Below are 13,376 nucleotides of genomic sequence, written 5' to 3' on the forward strand. Positions count from 1 at the left end.
ATTCTGACATTTCACATTCTTAAAATAAAGTGATGATCCAAACGGACCTAAGAACAGGGAATCTTTACTCTGATTAACTGTCAGGAATTTTGAAAACCTGAGTTTAAATGTATTTGGCGAAGGTGTATGTAAACGTCTGACTTCAACTGTATGTTTGTGTATTATTTTACTGCTCTAGAGATAAAAGTATTGTTTGGATTACCTTATTTGCTGTTATTTATTGATTATTTACACTCTTTATGCAATGTAGAGAACACTGGAAGAAGAGTGATTACATAATTACCATAGTGAATTATTGTAATGTTTGTTTATGTGTCAATTAATCCCACAACGTTGCCAATTGGCGATTTGACACAAAAATAATATTTAATTCCCAAAATGTCAATCATACAGTTTAATAACAGTCTGATATTCAAGGTCAGTGTATGTTCTGACATTCGTTTCCTCGCGGCATCTTTTCCAGGACGCTCATCTTCCTTCTCTCTTCTTCTTCTCTCCTCCCTTCCCTCCCTCCTGTCTTCTCCCTTGTCCCCCTCCCTTCTCTCTGGATGTTTAGCTCCTCCCTCCCTCCCGTTTTCATCTCTCCCTGTCTGGCTCCTCTGGGTGACAGTCATTGTTTGTCTTCTCTTCGTTGGGGCAGCCTCGTTTCTCCTGAAGGATGTCGGGCCTTTTGACGACTAACTCCAGCTCCGTGCTCCTCCTGCTGTCTGTCTCCCCGGCCCTCCTTCTCCTCCTCCTCCTCCCGCCGTTGCCGCTGGACGCCAAGGTAAAGATACAGAAACGCAAAAGACGCATCACATGATCACATCATCTCACAGGTGCAGCGACAAAAAAAAACTGGTATATTGTTGTGTTTATGTTGTTTCGGTATTTTGATCCTTGATTTTCCCCGTGTGTTAGTAATGATGAGTCAGCATGTGGCTTGGTATTTCTGCCTCATTTGACCTATACAGGAATACATTGGTAACATACATACCCCATCTACTTGTTGTCCATAGTATCTGTTGTCTGTAGTATCTATCTGTTGTCTTTAGTATCTATCTGTCGTCTATAGTATCTATTTGTTGTCTATAGTATCTGTTGCTGATAGTATCTATTGTCTATAGTTTATTTTATTGCCTGTATTTAACTAGGCAAGTCAGTTAAGAACAAATTCTTATTTTCAATGACGGTCTAGGAACAGTGGATTAACTGCCTTGTTCAGGGGCAGAACGACAGATTTGTACCTTGTCAGCTCGGGGATTTGATCTAGCAACCATTTCAGTTACTAGTCCAACGCTCTAACCACTAGGCTACCCTGCCGCTCCGGGAAGTATCTATCTGTGGAGGAGAGATGAGGGGCGTGGAGGGATGGAGGGGGAGAGGGGTGTGGAGGGGGATGGAGGGAGAGATAGGGGGATGGAGGAGGAGGGGGGAGATGGCGGTGGTGGAAGTTAGAGACGAGATGAATGTTGGACAGGAACTGTGCGTCACTGATGTTACTGTTGCTGTACAGGACCTAGGAGTCAGGTTGTGTCTGCATGAGTAGCACAGCCTGTGATGTGTAGGTAAAAAATATACAATGGTGGGTGAACTCTAATCGCTATGGAAACAACGCTCCCTATACTTCCGATGCATTTTTCTGCAAAAGGTGGACATACACTGGTTAACTTGCATCTACGGTCCACTACACCCTGTTTACAACACTAGGTTACAACACTAGGTTACAACACTAGGTTACTACACCCTGGTTACAACACTAGGTTACTACACCCTGGTTACAACACTAGGTTACTACACCCTGGTTACAACACTAGGTTACTACACCCTGGTTACCATACTAGGTTACTATACCCTGGTTACAACACTAGGTTACTACACCCTGGTTACCACACTAGGTTACTATACCCTGGTTACAACACTAGGTTACTACACCCTGGTTACAACACTAGGTTACTACACCCTGGTTACAGCACTAGGTTACTACACCCTGGGTACAACACTAGGTTACTTCACCCTGGTTACAACACTAGGTTACTGCACCCTGGTTACAACACTAGGATATTATACCCTGGTTACAACACTAGGTTACTGCACCCTGGTTACAACACTAGGTTACTACACCCTGGATACAATACTAGGTTACTACACCACTATGTTACTACACCCTGGTTACAACACTAGGTTACTACACCCTGGTTACAACACTAGGTTACTTCACCCTGGTTACAACACTAGGTTACTACACCCTGGTTACAACACTAGGTTACTACACCCTGGTTACAACACTAGGTTACAACACCATGGTTACAGCACCCTGGTAACCACACTAGGTTACTTCACCCTGGTTACAACACTAGGTTACTGCACCCTGGTTACAGCACTAGGTTACTACACCCTGGATACAATACTAGGTTACTACACCCTAGGTTACTACTCTAGGTTACAACACTAGGTTACTACACCCTGGTTACAACACTAGGTTACTACACCCTAGGTTACTACACTAGGTTACAACACTAGGTTACTACACCCTGGTTACAACACTAGGTTACTACACTAGGTTACAACACCCTGGTTACAACACTAGGTTACTACACCCTGGTTACAACACTAGGTTACTACACCCTGGTTACAGCACTAGGTTACTACACCCTGGTTACAGAACTAGGTTACTACACCCTGGTTACAGCACTAGGATATTATACCCTGGTTACAACACTAGGTTACTGCACCCTGGTTACAACACTAGGTTACAACACCCTGGTTACAGCACTAGGTTACTACACCCTGGTTACAACACTAGGTTACTACACCCTGGTTACAACACTAGGTTACTACACCCTGGTTACAACACTAGGTTACTTCACCCTGGTTACAGCACTAGGTTACTACACCCTGGTTACAACACTATGTTACAACACCATGGTTACAACACCCTGGTAACCACACTAGGTTACTGCACCCTGGTTACAACACTAGGTTACTACACCCTGGTGTAAAATATATATACAATGGTGGGTGAACTCTAATCGCTATGGAAACAACGCTCCCTATACTTCCGATGCATTTTTCTGCAAAAGGTGGACATACACTGGTTAACTTGCATCTACGGTCCACTACACCCTGGTTACAACACTAGGTTACTACACCCTGGTTACAACACTAGGTTACAACACTAGGTTACTACACCCTGGTTACAGCACTAGGATACTATACCCTGGTTACAACACTAGGTTACTGCACCCTGGTTACAACACTAGGTTACTACACCCTGGTTACACCACTAGGTTACTACACCCTGGTTACAACTCTAGGTTACTACACCCTGGTTACAACACTAGGTTACTGCACCCTGGTTACAACACTAGGTTACTACACCCTGGTTACAACACTAGGTTACTACACCCTGGTTACAACACTAGGTTACTGCACCCTGGTTACAACACTAGGTTACTACACCCTGGTTACAACACTAGGTTACTACACCCTGGTTACAACACTAGGTTACTACACCCTGGTTACAACACTAGGTTACAACACCCTGGTTACAACACTAGGTTACTACACCCTGGTTACAACACTAGGTTACTACACCCTGGTTACAACACCCTGGTTACAGCACTAGGATATTATACCCTGGTTACAACACTAGGTTACTACACCCTGGTTACAGCACTAGGTTACTACACCCTGGTTACAACACCAGGTTACTACACCCTGGTTACAACACCAGGTTACTACACCCTGGTTACAACACCAGGTTACTTCACCCTGGTTACAACACTAGGTTACTACACCCTGGTTACAACACTAGGTTACTTCACCCTGGTTACAACACTAGGTTACTGCACCCTGGTTACAACACTAGGTTACTACACCCTGGTTACACCACTAGGTTACTACACCCTGGTTACACCACTAGGTTACTACACCCTGGTTACACCACTAGGTTACATCACACTGGTTACAACACTAGGTTACTACACCCTGGTTACACCACTAGGTTACTACACCCTGGTTACACCACTAGGTTACTACACCCTGGTTACACCACTAGGTTACATCACACTGGTTACACCACTAGGTTACTACACCCTGGTTACAACACTATGTTACAACACTAGGTTACTGCACCCTGGTTACAACACCCTGGATACAATACTAGGTTACTACACCACTATGTTACTACACCCTGGTTACAACACTAGGTTACTACACCCTGGTTACAACACTAGGTTACTACACCCTGGATACAATACTAGGTTACTACACCCTAGGTTACTACTCTAGGTTACAACACTAGGTTACTACACCCTGGTTACAACACTAGGTTACTACACCCTGGTTACAACACTAGGTTACTACACCCTGGTTACAACACTAGGTTACTACACCCTGGTTTACAACACTAGGTTACTACACCCTGGTTACAAAACTAGGTTACTACACCCTGGTTACAACACTAGGTTACTACACCCTGTTTACAACACTAGGTTACAACACCCTGGTTACAACACTAGGTCACTACACCCTGGTTACAACACCCTGGTTACAACACTAGGTTACTACACCCTGGTTACACCACTAGGTTACTACACTAGTTTACAACACTAGGATACTACACCCTGATTACACCACTAGGTTACTACACTAGGTTACAACACTAGGTTACTACACCCTGGTTACAACACTAGGTTGCTACACCACTAGGTTACTACACTAGGTTACAACACTAGGTTACTACACCCTGGTTACAACACTAGGTTACTACACCCTGGTTACAACACCCTGGTTACAACACTATGTTTCTTCACCCTGGTTACACCACTAGGTTACTTCACCCTGGTTACAACACCCTGGTTACAACACTAGGTTACTACACCACTTGGTTACTACACCTTGGTTACTACACCCTGGTTAGTACACTAGGTTACTACACCCTGGTTACAACACTAGTTTACTACACCCTGGTTACAACACCCTGGTTACAACACCATGGTTACTACACCCTGGTTACAACACCCTGGTTACTACACCCTGGTTACAACACTAGGTTACTACACCCTGGTTACAACACTAGGTTACTACACCCTGGTTACAACACCCTGGTTACAACACTAGGTTACTACACCCTGGTTACTACACCCTGGTTACACCACTAGGTTACTTCACCCTGGTTACAACACCCTGGTTTACAACACTAGGTTAATACACCACTTGGTTACTACACCCTGGTTACAACAGGTGTAGACTTTACCGTGAAATGCTTACTTACAAGCCCTTTAACCAACAATGCAGTTGAAGAAATAGAGTTATGAAAATATTTACTAAATTAACTAAAGTAAAAAATACAAAGTAACACAATAAAATTACATAACAATAACTAGGCTTTATATAGGGGGTACCGGTACCGAGTCAATGTGTGGGGGTACCGGTACCGAGTCAATGTGTGGGGGTACCGGTACCGAGTCAATGTGTGGGGGTACCGGTACCGAGTCAATGTGTGGGGGTACCGGTACCGAGTCAATGTGTGGGGGTACCGGTACCGAGTCAATGTGTGGGGGTACCGGTACCGAGTCAATGTGTGGGGGTACCGGTACCGAGTCAATGTGTGGGGGTACCGGTACCGAGTCAATGTGTGGGGGTACCGGTACCGAGTCAATGTGTGGGGGTACCTGTACCGAGTCAATGTGTGGGGGTACCTGTACCAAGTCAATGTGTGGGGGTACAGGTTCGTCGAGGTAATTTGTACATGTAGGTAGAGGTGAAGGTACTATGCATAGATAATAAACAGTGAGTGGCCATTTGATTAGTTGTTCAGCAGTCTTATGGCTTGGGGGTTGAAGCTGTTAAGGAGTGTTTTGGTCCTAGACTTGGTGCTCCGGTACCGCTTGCCGTGTGGTAATTGGGTAGCAGAGAGAACAGTCTATGACTTGGGTGGCTGGAGTCTTTGACTATTTTTTGGGCTTCCCACATGGCAATAATATTTTAATATTATAGCTGTAGAGTACAGAAGTATTTAATATTATAGCTGTAGTCTACTGAAGTATTTAATATTATAGCTGTAGTCTACTGAAGTATTTAATATTACAGCTGAAGTGTACTGAAGTATTTAATATTATAGCTGTAGTCTACTGAAGTATTTAATATTACAGCTGTAGTCTACTGAAGTATTTAATATTATAGCTGTAGTCTACTGAAGTATTTAATAGTATAGCTGTAGTCTACTGAAGTATTTAATATTACAGCTGTAGTCTACTGAAGTATTTAATATTACAGCTGTAGTCTACTGAAGTATTTAATATTATAGCTGTAGTCTACTGAAGTATTTAATATTACAGCTGGTCTACTGAAGTATTTAATATTATAGCTGTAGTCTACTGAAGTATTTAATATTACAGCTGTAGTCTACTGAAGTATTTAATATTATAGCTGTAGTCTACTGAAGTATTTAATATTATAGCTGTAGTCTACTGAAGTATTTAATAGTATAGCTGTAGTCTACTGAAGTATTTAATATTATAGCTGTAGTGTACTGAAGTATTTAATATTATAGCTGTAGTCTACTGAAGTATTTAATATTACAGCTGTAGTGTACTGAAGTATTTCATGTTACATTTACATTTACATTTAAGTCATTTAGCAGACGCTCTTATCCAGAGCGACTTACAAATTGGTGAATTCACCTTCTGACATCCAGTGGAACAGCCACTTTACAATAGTGCATCTAAATCATTAAGGGGGGTGAGAAGGATTACTTATCCTATCCTAGGTATTCCTTGAAGAGGTGGGGTTTCAGGTGTCTCCGGAAGGTGGTGATTGACTCCGCTGTCCTGGCGTCGTGAGGGAGTTTGTTCCACCATTGGGGGGCCAGAGCAGCGAACAGTTTTGACTGGGCTGAGCGGGAACTGTACTTCCTCAGTGGTAGGGAGGCGAGCAGGCCAGAGGTGGATGAACGCAGTGCCCTTGCTTGGGTGTAGGGCCTGATCAGAGCCTGGAGGTACTGCGGTGCCGTTCCCCTCACAGCTCCGTAGGCAAGCACCATGGTCTTGTAGCGGATGCGAGCTTCAACTGGAAGCCAGTGGAGAGAGCGGAGGAGCGGGGTGACGTGAGAGAACTTGGGAAGGTTGAACACCAGACGGGCTGCGGCGTTCTGGATGAGTTGTAGGGGTTTAATGGCACAGGCAGGGAGCCCAGCCAACAGCGGGTTGCAGTAATCCAGACGGGAGATGACAAGTGCCTGGATTAGGACCTGCGCCGCTTCCTGTGTGAGGCAGGGTCGTACTCTGCGGATGTTGTAGAGCATGAACCTACAGGAACGGGCCACCGCCATGATGTTGGTTGAGAACGACAGGGTGTTGTCCAGGATCACGCCAAGGTTCTTAGCGCTCTGGGAGGAGGACACAATGGTGGAGTTGTCAACCGTGATGGCGAGATCATGGAACGGGCAGTCCTTCCCCGGGAGGAAGAGCAGCTCCGTCTTGCCGAGGTTCAGCTTGAGGTGGTGATCCGTCATCCACACTGATATGTCTGCCAGACATGCAGAGATGCGATTCGCCACCTGGTCATCAGAAGGGGGTAACATTAAAACTCTCATTCTGACAACGATAGCCTGAACACAGAGCTGAATTGAATTAACAGTGATAAAGATGTTGACTGTACTGCATGGATACTGATAACGCTGTCATGTGTCTGTTTGTCTCGCACGCACACACACACACACACACACACACACACACAGACACAGACACAGACACAGACACACACACACACACACACACACACACACACACACACACACACACACGCACACACACACACACACACACACACACACACACACACACACACACACACACAACATCACTGTATTGCCTCTACACCATTCAGCCTTGGTAATATATGGTTCCACAGTATCAATAGCTGATGCGACAACAATCCAATTAGCATAACCTACTGCTAGGAAGAGAGGAGCTAGCTGCTATGGCAACAGGCTTTGAGGGCACGGGCTCCATCTTCACAATATAATATTCTCTCTCTCTCTCTCGTTCTTCTCTCTCTCTCGTTCTTCTCTCTCTCTCGTTCTTCTCTCTCTCTCTCTCTTGTTCTACTCTCTCTCTCTCTCGTTCTACTCTCTCTCTCTCGTTCTACTCTCTCTCGTTCTACTCTCTCTCTCTCTCTCGTTCTACTCTCTCTCTCTTGTTTTACTCTCTCTCTCTCTCTCTCTCTCTCTCTCTCTCTCTCTCTCTGTGTTTTATTGATGAGTTTCTACACATTTGGTGCAGTAGGGAAACTGTTCATCTGAGACCAATGTGTTCTGTTCAAAAGGTGTACAGGTTTCAGTTGTCATCACATTTACTAAAGGTGGAGCAAAGATAAGTGGTGGCCATTTTTTATTAATTTGAGTCACTCTAGAGATTGATTGGCTAGTAGCTAGGGACATTATGAAGGAGGGTGGAATATGATGGAAAGGTCATCAGAAGGGAACTATTTCAGTATAAAATATAGTAATTTGCAGTAAAAGAAGTAGATGTAGAGGAGGAGATATAGAGGTAGAGATATAGAGGTAGAATAGGAGATGTAGAGGTAGAGGAGGAGATATAGAGGTAGAGGAGGTGAGGTAGAGGTAGAGGAGGAGATATAGAGGTAGAGGAGGTGATGTAGAGGTAGAGGTGATATAGAGGTAGAGGAGGTGAGGTAGAGGAGGTGAGGTAGAGGAGATGTAGAGGAGGAGATATAGAGGTAGAGGAGGAGATATAGAGGTAGAGGAGGAGATATAGAGGTAGAGGAGGTGAGGTAGAGGTAGAGGAGGAGATGTAGAGGTAGAGGAGGTGATGTAGAGGTGGAGGAGGTGATGCAGAGGTGGAGGAGGTGATGTGGAGGTAGAGGAGGTGATGTAGAGGTAGAGGAGGTGATGTAGAGGTAGAGGAGGAGATATAGAAGTAGAGGAGGAGATATAGAGGAGGAGATATAGAGGTAGAGGAGGTGATGTAGAGGAGGAGATATAGAGGTAGAGGAGGTGATGTAGAGGTAGAGGAGGAGATATAGAGGAGGAGATATAGAGGTAGAGGAGGTGATGTAGAGGAGGAGATATAGAGGTCTTGTGAATGTTGACCTGTTAGCTCGTCTGGTAGTCTCGTCTCACTGGGCAGCTCTCGGCTGTGCTTCCCTTTGTGGTCTGTAATGGTTTGCAAGCCCTGCCACTTCAGACGAGCGTCAGAGCCGGTGCAGTATGATTAGATCTTCGTCCTGTATTGACTTTTTGTCTGTTTGATGGTTTGTCGGAGAGCATAGCGGGATTTCTTATAAGCTTCTGGGTTAGAGTCCCGCTCTAGCCTTTAGCTCAGTGCGGATGTTGCCTGTAATCCATGGCTTCTGGTTGGGGTATGTACGTACGGACACTGTGGGTACAACGTCATCAACGCACTTATTGATGAAGCCAATGTACTCCTCAATGCAATCGGAGGAATCCCGGAACATATTCCAGTCTGTGTTAGCAAAGCAGTCCTGTAGTTTAGCATCTGCTTCATCTGACCACTTCCGTATTGAGCGAGTCACTGGTACTTCCTGCTTTAGTTTTTGCTTGTACACAGGAATCTGGGGGGTAGAATTATGGTCAGATTTGCCAAATGGGGGCGAGGGAGAACTTTGTATAGATACTCTACCTCGGGCAAGCAAAACATTGAGACTTCCTTAGATATCGTGCACCAGCTATTGTTTACAAATATGCATAGGCCCCCGCCCTGTGTCTTACCAGACGCCTCTGTTTTGTCCTGCCGCTACAGCGTATAACCAGCCAGCTGTATGTTGATAATGTCATCGTTCAGCCACGACTCCGTGAAGGATAAGATATTACTGTTTTGAATGTCCCGTTGGTAGTATAATCTTCCGCGTAGGTCATCGATTTTATTTTCCAAAGATTGCACGTTTGCTAGCAGAATGGAAGGCAGTGGTGGTTTATTCGATCGCCTACCAGCTCGCCCTCTGGACCCTTTTTCTCTGCCTTCTCTTCACACAAATGACGGGGATCTGGGCCTGGTTCCCAGGAGAGCAGTATGTCGTTCATGTCAGACTCGTCGGACTCGTTAAAGGAGAAAAAGGATTCTGCCAGTTCGTGGTGAATAATCACAGTTCTGATGTCCAGGAGCTCTTTTCGGTCACAAGAGACGGTAGCAGCAACATTATGTACATAATAACTTACAAACAACGCAAAGAAACAAACAAAAAAACACAATTGGATCGGAACACAATTGGATCGGAAGCGGTACGGAGCTCGATTTGGCCTCCACAAGCCTCTGCGTCACATCCTCCCTCCATACGGAGCAAGCATAAATAGCCTTTTACTGCTGTGTCATCTCAGAGCTTCAGGGGAGACTTACCGCTGTGTCATCTCAGAGCTTCAGGGGAGACTTACTGCTGTGTCATCTCAGAGCTTCCGCAGTGTCATCTCAGAGTTTCAACTGTTAATGTATGTGGGCGTCAACATTATCTTAGTCTATTACAAAGTCCTAAAAATAACCAACATATCTCTGTCTCATCCTGTCTATCTATCTCTTCTCTCTGTATCTCTCTTTCCTCTCTCTCTCTTTGTTTCTCCTCTCTTTCTGTCTCTCTCTTTCTCCCTCTTAGTCATTGTCCGCTGCCCGTGGAGTGGCGGGGCGTGGTCTGGACGCCACAGGAGGCGGGGTCAGGCATCTCCGCAGAGACCTCCGTGATTCGCTGCCGTACGAGGCCGGGATGATGTCCTATCCTGGGGAGTCGGCTGACGTTCTAACCCGGCGGGGGGGCAACGAGCTGCTCTATCAACCAGAGGAGTGGAGGGGGCAGGGCTTAGGACAGGCTCTGCAGCAATTGGTGGAGAACGACGAGAGGCATGAACAGGAAACGGCGTACCTGTCCGGGTTGCTCCGCCTCCTCAGTGAAGCTGAAGGAGCTGCCGGAGAGGAGGGGGGTGAGGAGGACCATGGGCCAGGGGACTTCCAAGGGCCCTATACCCGTGACTACGATGAGACAGAGCAGGGGATAAGAATGGGAAAGCCCCAGGCTGCAGCTCCATGGCAGGGCCTACTGGACCCCCAGCTCACCCAGGCTCTGCTCAACAGATACAGGCAGGAGAGGCTGCAGCAGCAGGCCGGGTTACCAGGTCTACCAGCCGCCATCAACAGGTTTACAGACAACAGGCTGGAAACAGGCAGCCAGGACCAAGACCAGGAGGCTCTGAGGTAAGGAGAGGGAGGGAGAGAGAAAGAGAGAGACAGAGGGAAGAGAGCACAGAGAAATGTGAATATACACAAGAGTGTACGAAACATTAGGAACACCTCATTCCATGACGTAGACTGACCAGGTGAATCCAAGTGAAAGCTCTGATCCCTTATTGATGTCACCTGTTAAATCCACTTCAATCAGTGTAGATGAAGGGGAGGAGATGGGTTAAAGAAGGATTTTTAAGCCTTGAGACAATTGAGACATTGATTGTGTATCTGTTTCATTCAGAGGGTGAATGGGCAAGACTAAAGATTGAAGTGCCTTTGAACGGGGTATGGTAGTAGGTGCCCGGTGCGCTGTTTTTCGAGTGTGTCAAGAACTGCAATGCTGCTGGGTTTTTAGCGCTCAACAGTTTCCCGTGTGTATCAAGAATGGTCCACCACCCAAAGAACATCCAGCCAACTAGACGTCAACATGGGCCAGCATCCCTGTGGAATGCTTTCGACACCTTGTAGAGAACCTCCTCTCTTCTGATGGCAAAAGGGAGTTGGTGGGGGGGAGACAATTTTCTACACTCAGTTATGTAGCCATTGAATGTACAGTAGCTAGCAGGGTATAATGTTTTGGTTGTAAAATGTAAACATAATTCATGTTATTATGCCTGTGTCTCTAGATACCTCGTAACCAAGATCCTGTCCAGCATTAGTCCCAACAACCCCCAGGGTTCGTCAGGCCGCCGGGCGAGGAGGGACCTGGTGTCTGTGTCTGGTGGTGGGGGTGGAGGGGTCAGAGCAGCCTCAGAACCAGTCTTCCACAGATCCCGTCGCTCCCTGGTCTCCCCTCCTACTCCCTCCCCCAGCCGGGAGCCCTCTCCGGGGCTTCTGAGGGTCAAGAGGCTGGGGTACATGGAAGAGGGCCCTGGATGGCTTGGGGGAGAGAGGGAGGGCCACAAGACCCCAAACCATGCTGTGGGGTTACAGAGGATGAAGAGGATCGACACCGAACTACAGGCCCAGCCTGGTGGGAGGCCCAGCCGCAGGAGAAGAGCCCTGAACTACGACCCCCAAGCCCTAACCCACGACCCCGAGCTGCTGGTCCAACACATCCTACACTACCTGCCACAGTAGAGAGGGAGAGATAGAGAGACAGTGAGAGAGATGGAGAGACAGAGAGAGAGAGATGGAGAGAGAGAAACAGAGAGAGATAGATAAACAGAGAGACGGATATAGAGAGATACAGAGAGAGATATAGATGGAGAGAGAGAAACAGATAGAGATATAGATATAGATGGAGAGAGATATATATATAGAGAGAGAGCGATAGAGAAGCAGAGAGATAGACAGATGAGAGAGAGAAACAGAGAGAGATATAGATATAGATGGACAGAGAGCGATAGAGAGAGTTGGAGATATGGAGAGAGATGGATAGAGAGAGATGGATAGAGAGAGATGGATAGAGAGAGATAGATAGAGAGAGATAGAGAGAGAGAGAGATAGAGAGATGGAGAGATGGTTAGAGATGGAGAGAGAAGCAGAGAGAGATAGACAGATAGAGAGATAGAGAGATGGAGAGAGATGTAGAGAGAGATAGAGAGAGAGATAGAGAGAGAGCGAGAGAGAGAGAGAGAGATGGAGAGATGGTTAGAGATGGAGAGAGAAGCAGAGAGAGATAGACAGAGAGAGATAGAGAGATGGAGAGAGAAGCAGAGAGAGATAGACAGATGGAGAGATATAGAGAGAGAGAGAGAGAGAGAGAGAGAGAGAGAGAGAGAGAGAGAGAGAGAGAGAGAGAGAGAGAGAGAGAGAGAGAGAGAGAGAGAGAGAGAGAGAGAGAGAGAGAGAGAGAGATGGAGAGAGAGAGAACCTCATGCTTATTAACAGTGTAGTAACACCTTCTAACACTCTATATATTATAATATTCATAAACGTCTTTGAAATAAAGCTTCAATCAAAGTATTCTGATATATTTATTTGTTCAGATCTTATTTATTTGATTTGTTTGGGAAGTTGAGAATAGGGAGGGCAAGAGGGAAAAAAGTATTATTAAAAAGATTTGGGAGAGACATGTTGACAAGTGGTTAGAGCGTTGGACTAGTAACCGAAAGGTTGCTAGATCGAATCCCAGAGCAACAAGGTAGAAATCTGTCGTTCTGCCCCTGAACAAGGCAGTTAACCCACTGTTACTAGGCA

General features: G+C 45.9%; 1 protein-coding gene across 1 annotated transcript; it reads left to right on the forward strand.

Moving 5' to 3' along the window:
• The first annotated feature begins 522 nt into the window (after window positions 1-522).
• Window positions 523-13,142, forward strand: LOC135503856 (uncharacterized). The gene is made up of 3 exons (XM_064922025.1): window positions 523-766; window positions 10,612-11,204; window positions 11,861-13,142. The coding sequence occupies exons 1-3, from the start codon at window positions 659-661 to the stop codon at window positions 12,312-12,314; spliced, it is 1,155 nt and encodes a 384-aa protein (XP_064778097.1). The 5' UTR covers window positions 523-658; the 3' UTR covers window positions 12,315-13,142.
• The last annotated feature ends 234 nt before the right edge of the window (window positions 13,143-13,376 follow it).

Source organism: Oncorhynchus masou, chromosome 18 (genome assembly GCF_036934945.1).
Source record: "Oncorhynchus masou masou isolate Uvic2021 chromosome 18, UVic_Omas_1.1, whole genome shotgun sequence".
Lineage (NCBI taxonomy): Eukaryota > Metazoa > Chordata > Actinopteri > Salmoniformes > Salmonidae > Oncorhynchus > Oncorhynchus masou.

Excerpts from the sequence above, each read along its gene's own strand:
- LOC135503856 (XM_064922025.1), top strand. The coding sequence starts at position 659 with ATGTCGGGCCTTTTGACGACTAACTCCAGCTCCGTGCTCCTCCTGCTG. Across the intron at positions 767-10,611 it reads CGTTGCCGCTGGACGCCAAG|TCATTGTCCGCTGCCCGTGG; the intron begins GTAAAGATACAG and ends TCTCCCTCTTAG. Across the intron at positions 11,205-11,860 it reads CAAGACCAGGAGGCTCTGAG|ATACCTCGTAACCAAGATCC; the intron begins GTAAGGAGAGGG and ends CTGTGTCTCTAG.